The sequence below is a fragment of the Trachinotus anak genome, unplaced genomic scaffold (genome assembly GCF_046630095.1).
Source record: "Trachinotus anak isolate AG129_WGS33_773 ecotype Australia unplaced genomic scaffold, CSIRO_AGI_Tana_v1 ptg000008l, whole genome shotgun sequence".
In the NCBI taxonomy this organism is placed as follows: domain Eukaryota; kingdom Metazoa; phylum Chordata; class Actinopteri; order Carangiformes; family Carangidae; genus Trachinotus; species Trachinotus anak.
Window position 1 is genome coordinate 17,241,948 of NW_027273859.1, and position 22,757 is coordinate 17,264,704.

The 22,757-nt window shown below is 39.7% G+C and overlaps 2 protein-coding genes across 3 annotated transcripts; both read left to right on the forward strand.

Annotated features, from left to right (window-relative positions):
- The first annotated feature begins 240 nt into the window (after positions 1-240).
- Positions 241-5,745, forward strand: LOC139624221 (coiled-coil domain-containing protein 112). Of its 2 annotated transcripts, none has more exons than XM_071483168.1 (14): positions 241-334; positions 765-898; positions 1,522-1,643; positions 1,815-1,904; positions 2,089-2,164; positions 2,356-2,482; positions 2,855-2,971; positions 3,140-3,277; positions 3,903-4,024; positions 4,151-4,277; positions 4,473-4,640; positions 4,936-5,034; positions 5,143-5,261; positions 5,382-5,745. In XM_071483168.1, exons 1-14 carry the CDS (start codon positions 290-292, stop codon positions 5,410-5,412), a joined length of 1,515 nt encoding a protein of 504 aa, XP_071339269.1. In that variant the 5' UTR covers positions 241-289; the 3' UTR covers positions 5,413-5,745. The 2 variants fall into 2 exon arrangements, with proteins under 2 accessions (XP_071339269.1, XP_071339268.1); XM_071483167.1 differs by having other exon boundaries at positions 284-334; positions 762-898.
- A 636-nt stretch (positions 5,746-6,381) lies between these two features.
- On the forward strand, positions 6,382-21,953 carry pggt1b (protein geranylgeranyltransferase type I, beta subunit). Its single transcript, XM_071483169.1, has 9 exons — positions 6,382-6,543; positions 7,110-7,228; positions 9,604-9,668; positions 9,860-10,011; positions 10,323-10,455; positions 12,237-12,282; positions 14,244-14,428; positions 15,252-15,360; positions 17,937-21,953. The coding sequence occupies exons 1-9, from the start codon at positions 6,416-6,418 to the stop codon at positions 18,101-18,103; spliced, it is 1,104 nt and encodes a 367-aa protein (XP_071339270.1). The 5' UTR covers positions 6,382-6,415; the 3' UTR covers positions 18,104-21,953.
- The last annotated feature ends 804 nt before the right edge of the window (positions 21,954-22,757 follow it).

A 22,757-nucleotide genomic window follows, 5' to 3' on the forward strand; every position in this document is an offset into this window, starting at 1 on the left:
TAGCGTGAGAACATTTAAGACAGGATTTTTTTAGTATTTCATACTTTAAAAAATTACTTAAACGATTAATCAACTATACACACTGTTGCCAATTGAACTACTACCTATCACCTAATTGATAAATCAGCTGCCAGGCTCTGGAGTACAGATCGGTTTGTCTCCCATCCGCAGACCCTGATAGGAGCATGTACAGTACCAGCGCCCCCTGCTGGCGTGAATCACTCCCTGCAGGACAAACCTGCTCTGTCCGTTTAAATAAAGTTTGTTTTGTTTACAGGTTCACTTCAACATGGCCTCCCTAGCAACCACACGATGCGCTGACACAAATTGCTCGGTAGGTATCGTCCATCGCATTTGATATAAAATCGGGATGTATGAGTCAGTCGACAACATTTTAAGTGTCTTAAATGTTTGATTGTCGGACAGCTGACGAGCTAATGTTTCTAATTACAGCAGAGGGTCGCCTCTTGCTAACTTTAGGGCTTTGTTTTAGATATGCTTGCCACCGATATAATGTAAATCCATCCTTATTATATAATTATACAATTATAATTATGTTGTAGGATAGTTGGTAAGATGTCTTGTATTACCCACACCAGCAACCTGTCCGATAATGGGTGCCTATGGTGTTACTTGGTTACCCATAGCTCTGTGGATGCAGATTGGCCATTGACGAAGGACTTAGCGTGTATAATATTGTTGTTTTTATATATTGCCCTGTGGTCAGCTTTTTTATTTTGCTTTCACCAAATGAATGTGAGCAGGGGGATGCTAGAAACTCCAGCAGCGTCCAGCAGCCCTGCAAATCATCCCCGGTCAGCAGTGACAATGTGGACAGCAGGCTGGTCAGACAGAAAGCTGCACAGTTTCTCAGGGAAGCCGAGAAGAACAGGAGGCAGTAAGTGAAACTACTGAGGGTTATTTCACATTTAATGCTGAATCTTCAGTCATTCAGCGTTCACTGCAGAGATACAGTGGGTCAACAAAATGACGATAATATGAAATGAAATCCAACATCACCACAAACTACAGCCTCAAAACAAAATGCACCAAATAAAATTTACAATGTATAAGCTTAAAAAATATAGGCATTTACTGCAGGACTTGTTTATAGGTTTTGCATAATATTATACAGCATTTGCTTTGTTTTGTCCAATCGTGTGTTTCATCTGGGTTTGTATGTAATTTGCAATCCCAGTTGTTTCACACACATTTTGTTGTATAAAGAGTAAACTAATCCTCTCCACAATAGCAAGAACTGATCTGGTACTGTTGAGCCACCACTATAGATGAGACAAGCAAAACCCCTGTAACTTTCAGGTTCAATGTAATAATACGTTGAAAACAGAAAAGTAAGGCAAATTCCTCAGTTTTGCTGTATTCATGAACAAGTTACTAAATCACTGTAACATATCAAATCCACCATTGACCTTTGTGAAGGCTTGACACCTTGATATCAATGTGTCTTTACTTGTCAATGATGTAATATACCCATCTAGCGTTTCTCCTTCCTCTTCGCAGGATTGACAAGTTGGAGAAAGAGAGGACGCTGAGTGTTCAGTGCAGAAAGAATGGCTGGACAGATGTGTATGGAGAACTTGAAGAGTATGAGAAAGTGCTGGAGGAAGAGAGAAATGCAGACAGTAAGTCTATTTGTGTTACAGTAGCCTAGTATTTCCAAGGGGGAAGTTGCAAAGTCGCAAAGCCTGCCATCTTCCCCGTCCATCTCACACGTAGATTGAGTAATTAAGCAGAGATAAACCTTAAATAACTATGAATTAATTTATAATCTGACCTTTTTTTTCTTCCTTTAGAGATGAATATTCAGAAGCAACTGGTGAAGATTCATAATGGTGTGAGGAAGTTTCAGAGACAACTAAAAGATGTGAAGCCAACTCCTGAGTGTAAGTAAAATCAGGGAAGATCTTATTAGACATTTAATACTTACTTGCGGTCATGTTTGTGTTATGAGTATTTTTACTATTCTGCTCTATCCACATCCAAGATGCCATTGTAATTTAATTTACGGTGCAGTCAAACTTCTGTGATTTTTAATGATGTGTTTTGTATTTCTGCTTGTGATTTCAGTGATTGAAAAACTGAAGGAAATAATGTCAGAGGTGGAAATTTCAATCAACAGCCTTAAAGAGGAGCAGCGCTCATGGTAACAGGGCACACTAAACAAAGAAGGACCAATCTAAATTTATTAATCAGGCTGCAGTAGCCAAGTAATTACAGATTATAAACTATAAACAAACAAGATCTTATGGCAGTGCTCCATATCAGGAATAATTACATGCAGTGTAATAAAAACACCATGAATAATTGTCCTTTGTGTTTCTCTGTTCCTTGCAGCTTTGAGGAACTACTGAAGGAGGAGAGGACATGCAGACAGGAGATCACTGCTTATGAGAAGAAAATTGAAAACTGGAGCCTTGTTCTCAATACACACCCCAAACTACCCACAGCTCCCACTGTTAGGGTCAGTCTCTCAACATAATCCTCCTTATTTCCTCTGTTGTCCATCCTAGAATTAGAGTGTGTTACTACTTTTAAGCTCAGAGATGTCAAAAACTTGTCACAAAAAAACAAAAACACAAGAGTGTTTCGGAAATATTAAGAAAGTGTTTATAATCTGTCTTTCATAATATTATGAAAGACAGACAGATACATATTTTTCTGCTGACTTCTGCTTTTCTGCTGACTTCTGCTGTATTTCATAATGAAAGACAGCAGAAGTCAGCAGAAAAATATTTATCTTCTCCTCTGTGACCTTCTTTTTTCATCCAGAATTCTTATTATTATTATTATTACTTATTCAGCACTTCATTCATAGTATTGTCTTTCCCTTAAGACCAAACCCCCAGACAGAGACCTTCCTGCTGAGGTCAGAGCATTGGAGGCTTTCCTGCAGAAGACAGGAGGCCCTTATGGTGGCTGGGATCAATACGACCATCAAGCCTTCCTTAAAGTAAGACATTATTGTCATTCTGTCTCGATAACTTGTGTTGTAATGGAAATTCTTGTTTCCGATCACCTTCCACAATGTTTTGCTTCTGGCAACTTCAGCAGATGCCTGGCCAAACATCGACTGCCTCAAGATCCTTGTCTGACTTACTCTGATCTGTTTGATTTACAGGTTTGGACAAAGCACAGCGGGCAATCAGCCTACAGGAAAGAGGCAAAACTTTACCTGCCTGGTAAAACACTGGAGGAGATAGAGCAACATGAGGACTGGCATCAGGAGCTGATCTATCTGCAGGATAGAAAGAGAGAGGTAGAGAACTTAGGTAATAGTAAACAAAACAGGCCTCATCAAGCTGTGAGCATCACAACAACTGGCAGGTCCAGACATAGATGAAGAAAAAGCAACATGACTGTGTATTTGAAAAGTGAGTTGAATCCAGCTTGTGTTATTTTGACTCATCAGAGTAATAAAAAGTCACCATCACTCGTATTATGTTTTTACATATAATTTTAATCTTCAAGCTTCAGTTGTCAGGACTAATTCATAAAAATTGGATATATAATTTACATTATACTCTCTGGCCTGTGTCAGGTTTTAAATCTTAGGCAAGAATTTGTATTAAGGTATTTATTTTTTTATTTTATTATTGAAAACCTAATTCCACAGTTATTAGCCCACCTTTAGTCAGACAGGAGGAAAACTTTGCCTTTGTCTTTTTGTTGTATGTACTTTTTGTTGTATTTACAGTTAAGTTAAACTTTCACTATAAAGTAATTGGTTTGTAATATTATGTCTACAGTGCATGAACTATTATTTCATTAACCTAGATTTCATCCATCTTTATTCTATATAAACATGATAGAGCCAGGAGATCAGAAAGAGCTTTTATTCTCTGAAGCTGTGGCAATGGTTCTTGTCTTCATACCATATCCAGACTATTCAGCGCTGGAAGGCCAGCAAGCATCTGGAACGCCAGACCAGGATACAGAGTCAGGAGGAAGCAGAGAAGGCAGAAAGGAGGGAGAAGGAGGCCAAGAGCCAGGCCCAGCAATGCAGGTGAGTCAGAAGTAGAATAGAATAGAATAAAAGAGAAAGACAAGGTAGGGCATGCATCAATTCCTTGGCTAAAGCCGAGAAATATACTTCATATGCTGTGCTGTGTTCTATCCTCTTCTGTTTTAGGACTGAAGAGGAGAGAAAGAAGGCAGCATGGCAACTGGAGGAGTGGAGGGAAGAGAAGAGAAGGAGAGAGAAACAGGAAGAGGAGCAGATACTTGCTGAGGAGATACAAAAGAGGAGACGGGCAAAGGTGCTTTTGCTTGTGTGTGTGAAAAGTCATGTGGCTGTTGTTATTGGTATGTACTTACCTGTTTGTTGTATTCCGTAATTTATTTTGTGTAAGAATCAACACACATACAGAGCAAAAGGTGACATAAACAGATGCATTGTTGGAGACCTCAACAGCTATTTATCCTTACCAATTAAAATGATTTATTTTTATCAGGAAGAGCGCCGGCGCCAGCTGGAAGTGAAGCTGACCATTGAGGAGCAGCTACGACTGAGGAGAGAGGAGGAGGAGGAACAGAGGAAGAAGAGGAGAGAGGCGGAACAAAGGGAGATGGACGAGAGGAGAAGGGAGGCAGCAAAGGACATCAAACGCTTTAATGAAAGGGTACAAAGTCTTAGAATCATACACACTTGAACCCAGAGTACCTGGAGCCACTACTTTCAAGGGCCAGGCTTTCCCACTAGATCGCAGATGTTAAACAGCAAGTCTACGCAGGTGCTGTCGTCACACTGACATCAGGTGTTAATTGATATCAGTGTAACTTAGAGAACAGTTTTTGTTATGTGAGTTTGTTTGTTTGTTATGTATTTTAGGGATGTGAGGTTTTACCACTTTTTCAAATGTTGGTGGTTGGTTAATGCTGTGTATAAATACAAAGTTTGTCTCTGCCTTTCTACAGGATCTTCACAAGGTGGAGGCAAAGCTTCAGGAGAAACAGTTGAGGGCAAAAGAGGAAGAGGAAAGACAGAGTAGAATTGCTGCTAAATTGAAGGAGAAGGTGAAGTTTGCCACATATAACAAGTTCGATCACAAGATCTGAAAAATCTTTAATGGACCGGGGTTGAGGATTTAGGAAAATGTTGATGTTTATTTGTTCCTCATTCAGGTGGATGGTCATGTCAGCAGAGACCCCTCCAGGCTTACCCGTCCCACTAAGGGATGGCAGGAGCGAATGAAACACATCGGACCTTCAGGAGGAGGTCCTCTGCTACAGATGTTTCACAGGTCTGATTGACCCAGTGACTTTTTTATAGTCACTGGGTCAGGGCTTTATTAAGGAATGTTTTGGGTAATATTAGATGATTTCTTGCTGAATCACTGAAATCATCTGTTATTTTGTTTCAGAGCTGTTCCCACTTGGAGACAAGGCCTATGATGAGCAACAATGGAAGCCAACAGAACAGTCCTCAAATGCATTCAGTGTCAGAAATCAGATGAAATAGAAATTGACTCACTTGGACTCCATCACCACATTGTGCCTTTATTTGAATCGACTGTGTGCAGCTGTTTGAGGTTTTGTACAGTCTATGAATTTACAAAACAGTTTGTTTTATTTTAAATAAAACCTTTTGTGTAATTTCACAGCTTCTGATCTCCAGTGGTGGAATGTAATTAAGTACATTTACTGAAATGATGATTTTTGCTTATGTAAAGTAACATGAAAAGTTTATACATTGTGAAAAATAAAACTACCCAACCATATATACAAGTAGAGATGAAACATTAGTTGAACATGAATTGGCTACTACTTTCATAATCATTTAAGTCAGTTTTCATCTAAAAATGTCAAACATCATGCTTCCCGCTTCTCTTATGTGAGGATTTGGTGCTTTGCATGTTAAATTTATTTTGAATGATTTTGAGAAGGTGTTAAGTTTCGTGATGGTGTCATTGGAGGCTCTGGGTGTTTGTGAGGGCTATTTGTCACTTTTTTTTGTTTGTTTTTTACAAACCAAACAATCAGTTAATTGACAAAATAATCAGCAGATTAATCCATAAGCAAAATATTCAGGAGTTGCTTAGATGAGATAGTTAAGAATTAAATCCATCTCAACAACAGTAAAATGCTGCTTACACTTGAATGAATGAGCAAAATATAACACTTTATGCCATTTTTCAGCATTAAGTACTTTTGATTTTTACTTGAAATGCATTTCCCTGACTCACATACTTACACTTACATTACTTGCATACAGTAACATTTCAAATGCAGGACTTGAACATGCAATGGGGTATTTTACAGCGTGTCATTAACACTTTAACCCGAGTAAAGAACACTTCCTCCACCACAGATTAATGCCCACACTGCTCTGTCATGTGAGATTTTATTTTGAAAAGTGACTTACCGGAAAAGATTCCTCATAGGTGCGGATGCAAAGATGGCGGAAGAGGAGAGCCAGTTTGAAGAATTTGAGCAAATAGACTTTTTAAGAGATCGACATGTACGATTCTTCCAGAGAACACTTCAGGTGTTACCCGAGAGATACGCCTCGTTGGAAACAACCAGGTAAGTTTACTGGAATTAAAAATGCCGCTCTAGTGTATATGTTTTGTTGAGGAACTTGACTAGCATCCGAGCTAGCTGCGGTTTACCAGCCGTTTAGAATGGAGGCTAGTGCTAGTTAGCTTAGCGTACATGCTAACATCAACCAGGGTAGTGAAGTTAGGACAGAATGACTGGAGTAATATAGGAAACTAACTGTACAGCGAGGCACGACGCCCTATAAAACTTAATAATCAACATTTGCTGGTTACATTTTCACGGGTATAAGGCTCATTTGAAAGTGAAAATGGACCGTTAAGTTGGTCAGGTTCTTCATCTGTAAACTTAAACTCCCTCTAGTTTGCTCAGTTGCTTTTACTAGCACAACTTAACCAAAGCCTAAGCATAAGCTACTCAGGTTTTAACATTGTTTTGAATTGTGCTGTATCATCCAGTAATCTGATGTGATCGATCATTGCCCAAGTTTACACTGACACTGATTTATTGCAAAGTTCAGACCATGCATTCATAGTACGTGTAGCTCCATAATTAGTAAAAATGAATAACATTACTCTCTGCTTTCCTTCCAGGTTGACTATAATCTTTTTTGCCCTGTCTGGTCTTGATGTGCTGGACGCCCTAGATGTGATTGATAGGAACCTCATGATTGAATGGATCTACTCGCTACAAGTTCTGCCCACAGATGATCGTAAGTCTAATATCCTCTCACTGTAAAATAAACTGAGTTTAAACAGTTTATTGATAAAAGGTTTGCACTACAAATATTCGTTGCCAATAAGAATAACAAGGTGAACATGAAGCAGCAAATCAAAAGGTTGATGTCAAAGCAACTAACTACATCAAAGTCAGAAAAACTTGATGATCCCACAGGGAAATTTCTGTTCAACAATCACTGAGGAAAAAGAAAATAATAAGTAAAAAGGTGAAAATTGATATAAAATGGTAATGATAATAATAAATACACAATAGGTAAGTAGAAAAGGTTTTAACTATATGAATCACTGTTTGGACAAAAATGCAAAACATAGAAACATGTAAAGCATACTAACAGTAATTTAAGTGAATTACCTGTAATGTGCAAAGGTAAACTGAATGAAAAGTGTAACCTGGGTTAACAGTAAATTAACAGTAGATTAACAGCAGAGTAATGATGGAGATGTGCAGAAAGGGGAGTAACTGTGTAACTGGATGGCCACAGGAACCTTTACCCAACCCTGGAGCCCTTAGTCCCTGGCTGAACATGCTCCTCTGGCTAACCAGAGTAACACTGTAGCCAGAGTAAACTGAATGAAGCATAACAAAAATAAGCACTGTTAAAGCCTCAAGGCAGCTACATCAAACAAAATAATTATTGTTTTGTCTTCATCAAAATAGCAAGGATTTGGGTTTGGGGACATTATGCATGGACAGGAAATTGTCTAGTAATGTTTGAGCTTTTGAGGAAGACAGAAGAAAGAATTAGTCTTTGAGAAAATATTTTGAGGAATGGAGACTAGTTGTATAGAAGCTAGCATAGAAAAGGTGCAGGAGTAATGCTCCTTGTTGCTGTAACAGGCACACATTGTGCACGCACTCTGACATACACGGTTTCTAATTTCCAGGGCGGAAAGCCTGTGGGGTGGGTGGTAGTGTGTGTGAACGGTCACACCAAGAAAAACATAACCTTTAGGGGTTTGGTGTGGAAACAACAGAGGCAGAAACAATTTCTGAAACATGAGGTATATAAATCTATTGATGTTATGGAATGTGTCTGTGTAAGGGTGTATGGTTTCGACAGAGTATGAGAGAGGGAGGGCAACAAGGGGAGTGCTGGATGGAGGGCAGTTTATGTTACTGCCAATATGAGATTTCCCTTGAGCATACATTTCAAGAAAGTCTCATCAAATTGTCAAACTTCAAAGTCTGTGAAATATTTGAGTACTGTTTGGGTTTTGAAGCAGATATTGGCCTCCAGGTGTTCTCTGCACCTAACCTGTCCAATTGTACCTCTGTTCATCTCAGAAAGTTTGACTCTGAATATTTAATTACTTGTTTTTTTCTGTCTGCTAACAAGCCACTCTGTGCCATCTGTTTAGATGCCCAGTTACTTAATTATTCAAGACAGCAACAGAAATCATGTTTGGATAGCCGTGCTTGATTGGTCTCATTTTTGCTGCTGCCATATGTTTGGTGTCTGCCTGGTTTCTTGTCATTAGATGCAAAAATACAGCTTTAGAGGCACCTGAGATTTCCTAATGTGCCATCAGTATGGAAATACATTTTCTTTTGTTTGAAGCTGTTAAGACATTTAACAGTTGTTGATGGATGTGTTGTTGCTCTCCAAATGAGTGCAGGTGTGTTGAATATAAAAATGTTGATAGATTAATGCAGGCAATTCAAAATGTATTTTGTGTCTCTGCCAGTCTTTGTGTACAGAAGCTTTAGAAAGTATTCTGGCCCCTTCACTTTTTGCACACTTTATGTTGCAGATTTGATTTGAAAGGGATCAAGTTGTCGATGAATCTACAGCCAATAAAGTGACATGCTTATAGAAATCTTTGCAAATCCATTAAAAACCAAAAACTAGGACATCCAATTTACAAAAGTATTCAGTTGTACTGTCTCCCTTGGGGCTTTTTAAAATAAAAAATGGTCAACAGTTTGGTTTTCATTGTTAGAATACTGAAAAATTACATGAATATTGTGGACTTTGCGACAGAGTACAAATTAGCAAAGTGTGCAAGACAACAAGAATCAGAATGGTTTGTCTTATGTTGAAATTGTATTAAAGCATGCTGTTGTGTTTTTGTGCTGTGTTTGCAGTATGATTTCATTTTGTATACTGTGTCCTGTCGTAAACACTGGACCTGTCATGGCCACTAGATGGCAGCTGCACACTTTATTTATAGCTAGTATTCCATCAAGTTGTACATCTTCACAGCACCTTGCTGAAGGTCAATACAATCAGTATTAGACCTAGTTTGAGACGGTAAAACAGAGTACTGCTTTCTTGCTCCAGTTTCTCTTGACATAAATCAGAGTATTTCTCACGTCTCCTCCTTTCCTTGTCTTGTTCTCTTCCAGAATCTAACCTGAGCCGTTGTGGGTTTCGAGGATCATCACATATCGGAATTCCCTACAGCACTAAGGTACTCATCCCAGCAGTTGTATATTACCAGTCTGTCTGTAGACAGCTAAATTCTTGATCTGTCTGGTTCTGTTATTGTTTTTAAATCCCCTTTTTCTCCAGATGTTCATCGTAATAACTACTGTAACCTTATGTTTTTTGTCTTTCCACTGCTTTTGTCTGAATAACATCTCATTTTGATTTATTGTTCAGGGTCCAGGTGTGCTCCATCCATATGACAGTGGCCATGTAGCTATGACCTACACTGGGCTGTGCTCGCTGCTAATACTGGGAGATAACCTGAGCCGAGTTAACAAACAGGCCTGTCTGGCTGGTCTCAGAGCGCTGCAGCTGGAGGATGGCAGGTCAGTATGCACGCACTTACACTCTGACTCAAATGTACCCGAGGTCATGTGAACACCAGCCGTCTTAATGCAAACTGACTTAAACCAACGTTAGGTCCTACATCAGCAGTTACTTTGTCCGCACACACACATACACACATACACATAGACAGACATTGGCAGATAACACTATATCCTCAGAGATAAATATATTTCATTCAACACTTCTTTATTGCAGTTACCATGATGTGACTTGAATGCTCTAAATTTAAACAGTCTGCTAATTTCCAGTTGTCTCTGTAACTGTTGTTTTTCTGGCTTCTTGCTTCCAGTTTCTACGCAGTGCCAGAAGGAAGTGAAAATGATATACGCTTTATCTACTGTGCAGCCAGTATTTGTTACATGCTGGATGACTGGTCAGGCATGGACATCCAGAAGGCCATAGAGTACATCAGAGGAAGTTTGGTGAGTAGATCTTAAAAGCGTAGAATGAGGCACTGAACTGTAGGGAGAGGGTTAAGTTTGGGCTGCACCCTAAATCTGTGAATGAGACCTATATCCCAGGCCAACAGGACTGCCCCAAGCATACAAACAGTGTTTCTGCACCATTCAAAGCAGTGCCTCTAAACTTGAATGAGGAGAATGGGCCACCCACCATCAGTAGGTGGAACTCGGCCTAGAAATACTTCATTTATAATAAATGGAGGGGTTGAGCAGTGCATCACGAACTTAAAGCTGTAGCAGAGATTTTTCCTCCCCACCAGGAGGAAACAACAGCAAGTTCCAAGTTTATGATGTGGCACTTGTGTGATATTTTTGTTAGATTGTTGAGTGATGTTTAACTCAACCCTTATTTTGGCCTCAGTGTTTGTTTTTCCATCAGACGTGGGTTAGACAAGTCAAAGCAGTCGGAGCGAGGGATTGTCTTCATGCACATCATCTCAGTCTCTTGTACATCTCAAGTCTCCAGATCACAGAGATGGTTCCATTCACTCCAACACTTCAGCTTAGTTTAAGCTTGACATTTAACACAAGAGTGTTTCATTACATAGTTTCTTTGTTGTGTGCATGGGTGTGTATGCAACATATCCACTGTCTTTTTCCCACACACGCTAAGAAAGAAAGGGAAAGGAAATAGTCTGTTAATTAGTTAACTGTAAATCATATCTGAAAAGTATATTTATCCACATACTAGTGGGTGGATTCCGAAAAAGTTAGTTGCTGATGAATGTAAGTATGCAGAAAGCACCAGATGATGAGTGGTTATGTGTTAGATGGCCTGGAACAGTGGACAAGTTTACCAGCCACACCAAAAACTTCACTTACATTTGGATGGCGCCAGATATCCATTTACTAACCTTATTGTTATGGTCTGATCAGACCAGACACACACAGACAGAAAAGAACTAAACACTGTTAGTTTTTCCCAAGAGACGGCCATCTGTTGTGTAGTTTGTGTAATTTTGTAGGAACCACTGCTTATGATAGGCAGTTGTTTGAACTAAAATTGCTTCAAAACTTGTCACAGTTTCAGGGAAAATGAGGTTGTTCTAAATCAAGTGTTTAGCTTTTGCAGGTTCATGAAACCTTATTCATTTCCTTTCTGTGAACAGAAATGACCACATCCCATGTGTAGTCCCAAAATAAGAGCATACTCCTTTTTAGCTGCTCTGTTCCATTAAAAAAAAAAAAAAAAAAACTTGGTTTAGATTGAAATACAAGTAAAACCCATCTGGGGTCATTACTATTTCTTTCACAGCATTATTTTAATGAAATGAAAGAGTGACGCTCAAAGGTTGCCAATATGTTTGAGTAAAGCCTGAACAAAAAGCATATTTTAGCTGTTAGATAACAAATAAAACTTGAACTTAATTGAATAATGGCGATGTTGGCTTAACAATAGCAAATAAAAAAAAAAACAAACCTAGACTTGGTTTATTTTAAACCATGTACCTATCCTTTCAATCTGCCTTTCTTATTCTTTTTAAGACAGGAGGCTACTGTCTCCTCAGGACCCAGAGCTATGCTGCTGTGTATCCTGAATGAGATTATGTAATTTCTAACAGCTGGCACTTGATTGCAACACAGTTTAATGCATGAAAGAAGGAAACATAAAATATATCATGTTAGCATACCAGTTGATGATGCATTCAGCTGTGACTTGACCAATATGAAGAAATAGGAAGCCTCGAGATGAATTTTTCCTTTCCTCTAATTGAATGGCTTCATCTTTATTCTCTCCACAGTCATACGACAATGGGTTTGGCCAGGGAGCTGGGCGGGAGTCACATGGTGAGTATGATCTGCTTTTAATGCTTTATACTTAGTTACCGGTACCAGAAATGTGGGTTTGAAACCTTTTATTCGCATTAAGTCACAGCTGTAAGAGTAAAAATGAACACACTTGGCAGCCCAGGTTTAAAAGTCAAATGTATGAAAACCAAGTTGGGTTTTATAGCAAAAGGTTAATATGAGATCAGATGTTTTGTCCGTGCGTAGGCAGTGTCATGGTAGAGAGCGTGAAAGTGGCTGATGGGAATTAACTGGTTTAAAGGATTAGCCATTAAAATCCATCTCTGTAGATACATTGTCCTCATTAATCCCTGCCACACTCAAATCAAACCGTATTATTCTAACACAAAAGCTATCATCCTACAAGTCCACACTCCCACATTTACAATCACCGGTTGAAACATATCCATAGCCACCATTTTGACATGGTGAAGGTAGCATTTCTTGTTAACCTTGTAACTGACTGAGTGCATATATTAAATCTATAGAATTAAAACTGCTTGATGCGGCAGATCCTAGTGCATCTTGGTAATTCCCCTCCTTGCGATAAATTCAGCTATGATTACAGGTTTCAGTGAGACTCGGCTCTCTACTGCAAGCCAGCCAACTCCCTGTCTGAGGGTTGATTACACATCAGTGGAGAGATACAGTAGATGCACATTACCCATCCACCCTTGAAGCTTGTGTTTGTTGAGCACCAAGACCTCCCACACTGTGTGTTCTAAATGTTCCTGTTGTTCCTGGTTGTGTTTGAGCTGCCATGTAGTTTTATGACATGAAACATGGTATTATACAAAGTGTGTGCCAAGGTAAGAAATGAACTTTCTCTGTGTGTATGCATTCAGTGTGGTTGGCTTTTATCTCACTGTTTGAGTGCCTTTTTTTTTCATTTAATCCACTCGATAAATTCCCAGTTGCTTGTTTTCATAAATAAAATGCCCAGATCCATGAGGAAAAATAGTCTCATTCAGGTGTGAATATTTGTCAAATCATAGAAAAGGTTGCCAAAAAGATGCTTTTTAGTACCTTGTCCATCCATTCTTTGTATTTATTTATTTGTGTGTGTGTGTGTGTGTGTGTGTGTGTGTGTGTGTGTGCGCGCGCGCGCGCGTGTGTGTGTGCGCGTGTGTGTATTTTGTTATAAAGCATATGATAGTCACAAACCTAGCTTCAGAGTAAGTGGTTTTGAATTTCCCACTGTTGTATTTGATTCAGATTTGTATTTATCACCCTCTGATCTGTGCCTGAAGCAGATAGTGAGCTAGACATTGTTGATTAGAGGCAAGTGTAACGGGCAGATTTACACCCCTGACCCACACACTTCACCCCACCTTTTCTTTGTTTCCTTCGCTCACACTTGCACACACACAAACACAGATAAGTGGTGGTAATGTTAAAGGCATGGTGATAATGAAAGCAGTTGACATTCGGGTTGTAGAAGGGGATGGATAGCTGCTGCTTGTGGCTGTACCGATAACAGCTTGTCATCAACCGGCAAACACACACACACTCACTGTTTATATGACTCCAGCTGAAAAGACACTTTTGCCTTCTGGTGAAACAATTCATGATATCACCCCAATCAGATCTCAGGCCTGCCTAAAGCATATTTGTTCAACTCAGAAGTCTTCAAATATTGTACAGAAAAGTACAAAAAGGGCCACAGTCATTTTTATCATTAGCCCACATTTTTGCGTATTAATAAGAAACCACATTGTCATTACTTGCAAGGAAAGGTGGAAATGAGAGTAGCAGCATGCCATCAAGGATTTGGCAGTAAAAGAGCCCACATGCAGACACACCCTCTGTTTTTACTGCATTGTAATCATCTACCTGTCATCAAAACATGTCAGGGTGAACCACTGGAACCACTGGCTTTCAGTTTTAATGCTCTTGATTCATTTGTGCATGGTCCCTATCCACGGTGTGAATGTCATGCATCTGCCTGCCTGTGTGACCAGGTGGCTGGACGTACTGCGCCATAGCCTCTCTGTGTCTGATGGGTCGATTGGAGGAGGCGCTGAGTCAGCGGGAGCTGGACAGGATCCGGCGCTGGTGTATCATGAGGCAGCAGAGCGGCTTCCACGGGCGCCCCAACAAGCCTGTAGACACATGCTACTCCTTTTGGGTGGGAGCTACGCTCGAGGTACAGACTGGTGTAACAGACACAGTACACACTCCTTCATGTGTTAAATTGTTAAGTTCATTCAACTATTTTGCCCCTGATTTTCTGCACTTTTGTACTATTTCCTCATGGGAGAAGAGAGAGGAGGGAGAAATTTCTAAAAGTGTAATAGCATGCCCTAAATAGTAAGTAGCATTTTTTAAAAGTAGGACAGAAATATACTTTCAATGTCTAAACACATCTACAAACAAACACCCAAAAAGCCTGTGAGCAAACCATTCAGCATGTGGGTCATAATTATGCCAGGAGTACAAATATGACACACATGAACCAGAAAACTCTGAGCTAAACAACTATGAGTAAGTCAGGGATACACACACACACACACACATATAACACATATACATATATATACATATATATACATATATATATATACACACAATTCAGGATAATTGACTTTCTGGCTTAAAACTGCCAGAGGAAAATACTACTCAAAAATATTTGCACTCAAAAATAGTTGTGCAAATGTGCAGAATGGCAAACGCTGAGGCTTGATGTTGTCTCCACTCCTGTCTGCATCAGTGGAAAATATCAAACGTTTGATCATTGACCATGTGAAATTAAATTCAATAACATCTCTCTAAACACAACATGCTTCAGCATCTTTGAAGTTGAAAATTTTTTTTTAAATTGTAAAAACAATCAAAAACTTTATTTTTTATTGAATATTATTATTTATATTGAATATGTGTAATTATTTTTTATGTTTGCTCCCACATGTTGTGATAAAACTTCTCCCTCGTTCCCTTCTTTTTCTCTCCCACACGCTCCTGTCTGTCAGCTGTTAGACGTGTTCCAGTACACAAACTTTGACAAGAACAGGAGCTTCATCCTGTCCACGCAGGATCGGTTGGTGGGGGGATTTGCCAAATGGCCAGACAGCCATCCAGGTAAATGATTTGACTTGTAAATATGGATATTTCCAGTAAACAGTTATCAGAGGGTGTGCAAATAAGATGACATTACCGGAAAGCTAATTACAGAATGCTGCCAAGCTTGTTTACATAGGTTTGTATCAGTGTTGCTGTTTTCTGTATCTGTGGGAGGATTTCTGTCAAAGTGAGAGTGACACCAACCCCATGTACCTTTACACTGCTGTAAAGGCCACAGGAGTGGAGTACAGGTTGGGTTTGAATGGCATGGTGGGAACAAACAGAGCACAAATGGACTACATCAACATTACTGTTTAACATATTGCAGCTGTTTATTTTTTAGTCGCTTCAAAGATCTGGCATCATGGACAAAAAGATGCTGGAACCAAGTAGTTTCAGTGTCTTTGTTTTGCTCTTTCTCTCTGTTGGATGAACAGTTTTTACCCTGCCCTACACAGGTGCAGAGAGGTCAGGGTGGAGTTGTGGTTGGCAGTTCTTCTTGAGATCAATGGAAAAGCTCTTGTAACCCTAAACTTCAATGGTGTACATGCTTGTGTGTGTATGCATTGGTGTGTTCTTGCTCACCCTTGTAATGTGTAATTGATGAGGTGATTGTGCATGGGTAGCCCGAGGACACAGGAGATCGAGCTCCTCACATTACAGGAACAAGGCAGGGGAGATAGGCTGGAAGAAACAATGAGGCAAAACAGTCACTGCACTGACAAAGCCTCGGAAATAAAAAGAACTCTCCTGCATTATGATAACATTGAACTTGCATGTACTTTAACGGTTGAGTCATGGACGCCTACTGATGCACAGGAACTGGTCTGGGAAGATAGGAGGTAACAATAACAAAGAACAAAAGAAGGTGCTGTGATCTCTCAAGCAGATCTCAGCCCAATATAGCCAAAAAGGTACTTTGGCGGGAACAGTTGGTATTTCGTAGGGACAGAGTAAAAATTTCAGCGCAAATTGAATTGAGTCTTAATAAAAGCATCTGTCGTCATGATCCCAATAAACAGATCCACAGCTCTTTTCAATGTCTGTCTTCATTGCTGTGAAAAATATCTGAATGTAGTAAATGCCCAAGTAATGGACTGCAAATCAAAATATCATGACAAAAAGCTAAGTCCAACAATGGCCAATTTCATGTGATGGTGACAAAGCCACTCGAAAATGATGCATGTGATAGGGACTGTCTTAAAGAGTCTGTAATCAATATTATTATATCGCAATATATCAAATGAAAATGGAAAACAATGTGAAAGGGTTCGCTCAAAGTGAGGAACCTACAGAGGACTGTCAACTGAATCTGTAGCTTTATCTTATCTCAGCTTTATAGTGATTTGTAGTGAGTTTCAGCATGTTGTGTATAGTTTACTGTCCAGCCAGTGTACACTGCCAGCTCAGCAGCAAATGGCAGACAGACACAGTGTCCACTTTGTTCACCAGCAAGTTGCTGGTGAACAAAGTGGAGCATTTAGAAACTAAAGAGCCAGATATATCCCTCAGGAGTTGGTAGAAACCAAATACATAGCTAAGAGAGAGTGAATATTGGACCTGCATTCATTGTTGTTTCTGCATCTGCTCTTGTTTCTGCTGCCCCAAAGTGACCAAAAAAATCAGTAATCACAGGTTTAAAAAGGAAAATGGCTTGTTGATTTATAATAATCAAAAACGTTGCAAATATAAACCGTAATTGCACAGTTAGTTTGGTGTCAACTTATCTTAGATCTCATGTCCAATGGACCCAATAGTCATAAGGGGACGCCAGCCAGTTATTGTTTTTAATTCAACCACCTTCATGGGAGTGAATTGACCGCTAATCTGCTAATGTGTGAAGCTCTGCACCAGCTGTAAGATATAGTATCAAAATCATCCGATAAATAGCTCGTGCTGCGATAATTCAACATAATTACTCACCGATGTTTAGTGAAATGATATCTGGATCTTGCCATGTTAATGTTGTTTATTCTGAGCAAGCTCTCGTCAAACACATCGATTTGATGGTTTCGTGCCACAATTTGTGATATAAATCTTTACCAAAAATATAATTATTGATTAAATCTCACCTCAAACTTTTTTTTTTTCTTCTGTACAACCTTGAGTTTGAGTCCTCATGAGTCCTGATTGATGCAGCTAATGGTGCTTTGATTGATCCTGATGTCTGCTTCCAATCATCTGTCATTTCATTATAATTCAATTACTGCCCCATTTACTGGCCTGTACAGCTTTTACGCTGGTCCCACGGGAGGGAAAGGGCCATAGGGCCAACCTATGTGCATTATGTATGTCTACTTAAAGGAGCAGTACAACAAAAAATGTACCTCTGCATAATGATGGGTTTTGTGTGAAATGAGGTTACTGTTTTCTTGATTCAATATAGGAGAGTGATGTGACAACCATCATCTTTGTCTTATATCTGATTATTCTGATTGTTTCAGACCTGTCACATGCAGGTGCTTGTGCTGTGACACGTTACCATCTCTGACCTAGTTTTTCCCTTTTACCCTCCTTTCTCTCACTCATTCATCCCTCTCTGTGCTCCTCATTCCTCCCTCTCTACCTCTTTCTCTCCACTTCCGGTCTGCCAGACCCTCTCCATGCCTACTTAGGGCTATGTGGTCTGTCTCTGATCGGAGAACCCAGTCTGAGGAAGGTCCACCCAGCTCTTAACATCACCCAGAGAGCCTTTGAGCACCTCGAGCAGCTGCAGCAGACATGGAGGGACAGCACTGGCAGCTGCAGCAGACAGCACTGACAGCAGGATGATCCACAGGTCTGCCTCCGAACAGGTTCAATCTGGAGATCTAACAGCAGTCAGTCAAAGGCAACTGGACTTTTACTGTGTATCTTGAAGATGTTTGGCTACTCATCTGAGAGGCCTTCTCATTTCAGGAATCAAGAAGGCTTTTTGAGACTCCAGTTACACAGTAGAGAGGAGCTCATTTTAAGTTCATCTGAAACAACATTTATTTTAAGCAATATCTGCCACACTTTTTTTGCTGCCTTCTTATTAGTAGACAGTAGTAAATAACAATGTGCATTGTGGTTTATGGGAAAAGAAAAATGTGCCAGAAAGTCCAATATGAGTCGCTGGAGGCTTGAAGAAATTCCAGATGCCCCACTTTTTTACAAACTTTTTAGATTATGAGGTTTTGGAAGCTTTGTGCTCCTCAGCCTCATCATCATAGTCAACAACACCATCTGCTGTAAACCTTCTGCTAAGGATGAGCACTACTGACTTACTTCGAATGCACATAAGAAACATCCTCTAGTAGAAGTTATTAACTGTCTGAGGAGGGATGCCGAGGAGAGCTTAGGGAACATCTAAATTATCATTTTAAATGGTTGCACATTAACATCAGTATATCAAGGTTTTTGAGCTTGCTGGTCTCATGAATCGCCTAGCTAAGCTTTTGCCAAACAATGTCCCTATATTCTCTAAAAAAAATAAAAAAAGACTGATTTTCTTTTTTTTTTTTTACAAACCAGTATGAGCCCAGTGGTATTTTGGGGGGAAATGCTGAACCTGTGGAGACAAATATTCATGTTTCCTTCAGATAAAAATTCTACATTCTCAGACAAAAAACAACAACAATTGAAGGCCCTGTCCTCCAGACAGTGTATATATAGTGTTTTTTGCTTCCTGCCCTCATAAAATCTCCATCTTGCCCCTGACCCTCTTGAAAGCCTCAAGCTCTCCACTCCCAAAGCTGGTACCAGCTTGTCAGGTTTACTCTCCTGAGCTCACTTGAGCATCCTCCAGTTTCACCACTGCAGGCAGTGATCAGGAGAGATTTTAATGATAATACAACTGCTGGGGTAAAATTAACTGGAAAGGCAGCAAAGAGCCAACAATCACATCTGGGGTCAAATCTGTAACTGTTTTTTTTTTGGGGGGGGGGGGTCAAAAACCCCTTAAAAGAAGATTAAATAAAATGTAGCTACAGGGCTTATCATGCCAGATTGCAGAAAATATTATTTATTGTCCAATTTTTTCCTGAAGCTAACAGAAAAATAGATTGGGCCTTAAGGGAATTTGTAAAGATGGGGAAAATTCCTTCTTTTCCTGAAAGGTTATAGCTGTCATTTTTAGCAGCAGATCCCATCCCAACATCCCCTGATTCCTGAACCAGGAACTGATCTTAGCTTCAGCAGCTTCCATACTCCCTTCAAGGCACTAGCTTGCCTGAAATCAATAGGACAAAGATGAGACCGTGGCAGTGTAACTTGGGGAAATGTATTCTTTTGAACAGCACTGGGAATCGACATGTTGTTTTCAGAACAGAAAGGATGCGGGCAAAAACAAAGAACAGTGTACATGAGCAAGAACAATAAGGTCTGAAAGTCTGAGACCACTTTCCCATTCAGTTGAATTTGAATTTGTCCTAAAATGTGGACGTCTAGTAAGACTAGACTAAGGTTTGTAATCCTACCATCTACCCCTAGACTCTCTGAAGCGCTACTTAGCCACTTGCAGCTCATATAAGTGACCTTCCAGCCTTTGTGCCCTTGAGTTGAACTACAAATTGAAAAATTATAATTTTAAATCCTAATGAAATCCTTAAATCATGACACATAGGCACTGAAATTTTGAGCTGAGCACGACCGGCTCCTCTTGTCTCCTGATTACATCAGTGCTCTGGTTCCCAGCAAGCAGCATTCCCAGCTCCACAGATTCCTCCAGCCCCCTGCTGAAGCCACACCCTTTCATTGCAAGACCATTGCCACAGCAAACACCTGCTCCCTGACAGACGAGCGAGGAGGAGACAATATCACAGCATGTCAGAAATGCAGTGGCCTGTCTCCAACATGTTGACTGCGGGAGTCTACTGTGTGTAGCCCCATTTCCGACAGGATATGAAAATAATTTTGGCTCACTGCCTTCCTTTCCACCACCTAAAATGAATCTGTACCTGGCCCTATCTCATTTCCCACCGAGTTGCCTTCTTTTTCAGACTTGGAAACCAGACCAGGCAGACAGAGGAAAGGAGAGACGAGAGGAGGAGAAGTGAATAAATAAATAATTTGACCTATCTATTATTAAAAGTAAACTGTTGGAGACTGGAATCTCCTCTCTGAACCCTGACCAAATCTCCAGTGTTATAGAGCCTTGTTTTGATGCAAAAACCATTGCTTTTTAGCCGCTTGCATCTTATAGTGCTGAATTATTTTGTTAATGCTTTGCCTGTGACAGAAGGCTTTGCTACAGTTACTGTGATCTGGCTGACTTCTTTCCAGCTATTTTTTTTAACAAACATTTTGTTGGTTACCTCAATATTTTTTAACCTTTGTGAAAGGTAAGATATGACTTTCATTTGCTGCTGCTGAATTGAGTCTCAGACACACAAGTAACATGATATTACAAGCTCAACAAAATTAGCTTTTTGAATTATTCATCATATAATATTCTGCTATCATTTTTTTTTTTTTTTGTTACTTAGTTATAAAATGTCCTAAATCTTGAAGTAAAAAAAAAAAAATGCACTGCTAGAAAACGGCTACTGCTGCACCACCACTGTGGAGCCAGATTGTTTGAAATTGAATGATCATGTCTCTCAAGCATCTTCTGAAGTGACATTTATACTACTTGACCTCCCTCAGCTGGGTTCTGTCCTCAGCGTACACAGGCCAAATATCATGGCAAGACCACTCACTCAGACTTGACTGAAATGTGCCTCACGCAGCATTGTTCTGGGTCCCTGCTCTGAATGCTCTAACTTTTGATTGCAGTACATTTACAGCATGCTTAAATTGGGCTTAGCTAGGCTGTATCTATAAGTGTTCTCTAAAGGGGGGAGGGAGGAAAGGTGTGTCCTAAATCTGTGTAAACTGTTAGGAACGCCTACTCCCATCTTATAACTTATCCAGTCAGATGTACTGAAAGCAGACCAGTAGAAGTCATTTTACCAGAATATCGCCACCCCTTTCCTGTCCGATCGATAATGCATTTCCAGAAGGTGGAAAGACTTAATTGTGGCAGAGCCCATAAATGCTTACTCGACTTTAAAAGGGATGAAGGATTGGATGGATGGATCTGCCACTTCCTGCAGATGAAGGCTGCATCTCAGCAGTTGTTCTATTCTGCCTCCTTTTTCCACCACATCAAGTTGCAGCTGATGCTTTGAGTCCCACAGCATGAAAAGAGGGGACCATGGCTCAAAACTTGAAAGAAGGCTACAGTGCAGGCTGTTTGGATAGTCCAGAGATGTGAAAGGGTTGTTTAAGTCTTTTAAGATGCAGCCAAAATGCCACGTGGTCGATCATGAACCCTTGCTCTGTCACCAACTAATATACATAATGTAATAATAAATGATGTAACAATAAATGTAATTGAATTTATTTTTTCTATGCTTTGTAGAAATATTGAGTGTAGATAAATATGTAAATGTCTATAAATATGTGACTTCTATTGTGCAAGTGCTCAAGATGAAAAAATGTTTACAACTGCATCAGTGAGACGGACGGGGGGAATTGGATATGCAAATGTTCATATGTGATGTATTATAGTACTTCAGCTTTGTATTTGAGGACAGTAATGTTGATTCTAGCTTGGCAGTGCATACTGTATTTATGGTGAATAAAAACACATACTAACTTTTACAGTAGTTTTGGTGTCTGTGGGTTTGTTGTGCATAAAGATGTCATATTTGCCTCTGGTGTCAAGACTAAAAGTTGAAGGCTGTGGGTATGTTGCATTAGGGGGCATTTTATCACCTTGAAAGCATGAATATACTCGAAAGATTTCATGGCAACCCACAGTTTATATGATGTCTTGTGTGCAAAGTTGGCTTGACGAAAAGCTCATGGAGCCACCAAATACTTTTAGAGACATCATCTAGGGATGTAAATGAAATCAAACTATTAATTTTAGTTAAGTCTTTGAGGGGTTGGCCGAGGGGAAATTGTGGCTTTGATGATGATGCCAAACAAAAAGATCATGTGGTCTTCAAAATCATTGAAAAAAAAAAACACACACAAAAAAGACACTTGTTCTTTGGCTTACATCTTTCCAACATATTTAATTGAAATCATCCTCTTTGGACCACTTATATTTCCATAAAGGTTGCATAGCTATCTGGCCAGTCGATCTCCAGATACCTTGCTCTGGACAGAAGTGTTTGACAGACAAAAAAACACTATCACCCTGCTCTCACAAGGGCAAAATATGTAACTTTACCCATTTGGAGATAAACAGGTAAAACAATCTCTGTGTTGACAATCAATCAAATCAAATGACAAATGACAACAAAGCTCTGGCTCTAACATGTCTGCTCCGTACATCATGTCCTAATTTTAAGGCTTAGGTGGGGTTTTCCTTTCTTTCCTGTACCAATTTAAGATGTCAGAAGTCTAATGTGTAATATGTCTTCTTTCCTTAAGGAAAAAAAAGAAAGAAATCCTGTCATCAT

Bases quoted from the DNA above. Each gene is read 5' to 3' on its own strand.
- LOC139624221 (XM_071483167.1), top strand. From the start codon at position 290: ATGGCCTCCCTAGCAACCACACGATGCGCTGACACAAATTGCTCG. The intron at 5,035-5,142 runs GTGAAGTTTGCC...TTCCTCATTCAG, and splicing joins CTGCTAAATTGAAGGAGAAG to GTGGATGGTCATGTCAGCAG. The intron at 5,262-5,381 runs GTCTGATTGACC...ATTTTGTTTCAG, and splicing joins CTGCTACAGATGTTTCACAG to AGCTGTTCCCACTTGGAGAC.
- pggt1b (XM_071483169.1), top strand. From the start codon at position 6,416: ATGGCGGAAGAGGAGAGCCAGTTTGAAGAATTTGAGCAAATAGACTTT. The intron at 6,544-7,109 runs GTAAGTTTACTG...CTTTCCTTCCAG, and splicing joins GCCTCGTTGGAAACAACCAG to GTTGACTATAATCTTTTTTG. The intron at 9,669-9,859 runs GTACTCATCCCA...TTTATTGTTCAG, and splicing joins GAATTCCCTACAGCACTAAG to GGTCCAGGTGTGCTCCATCC.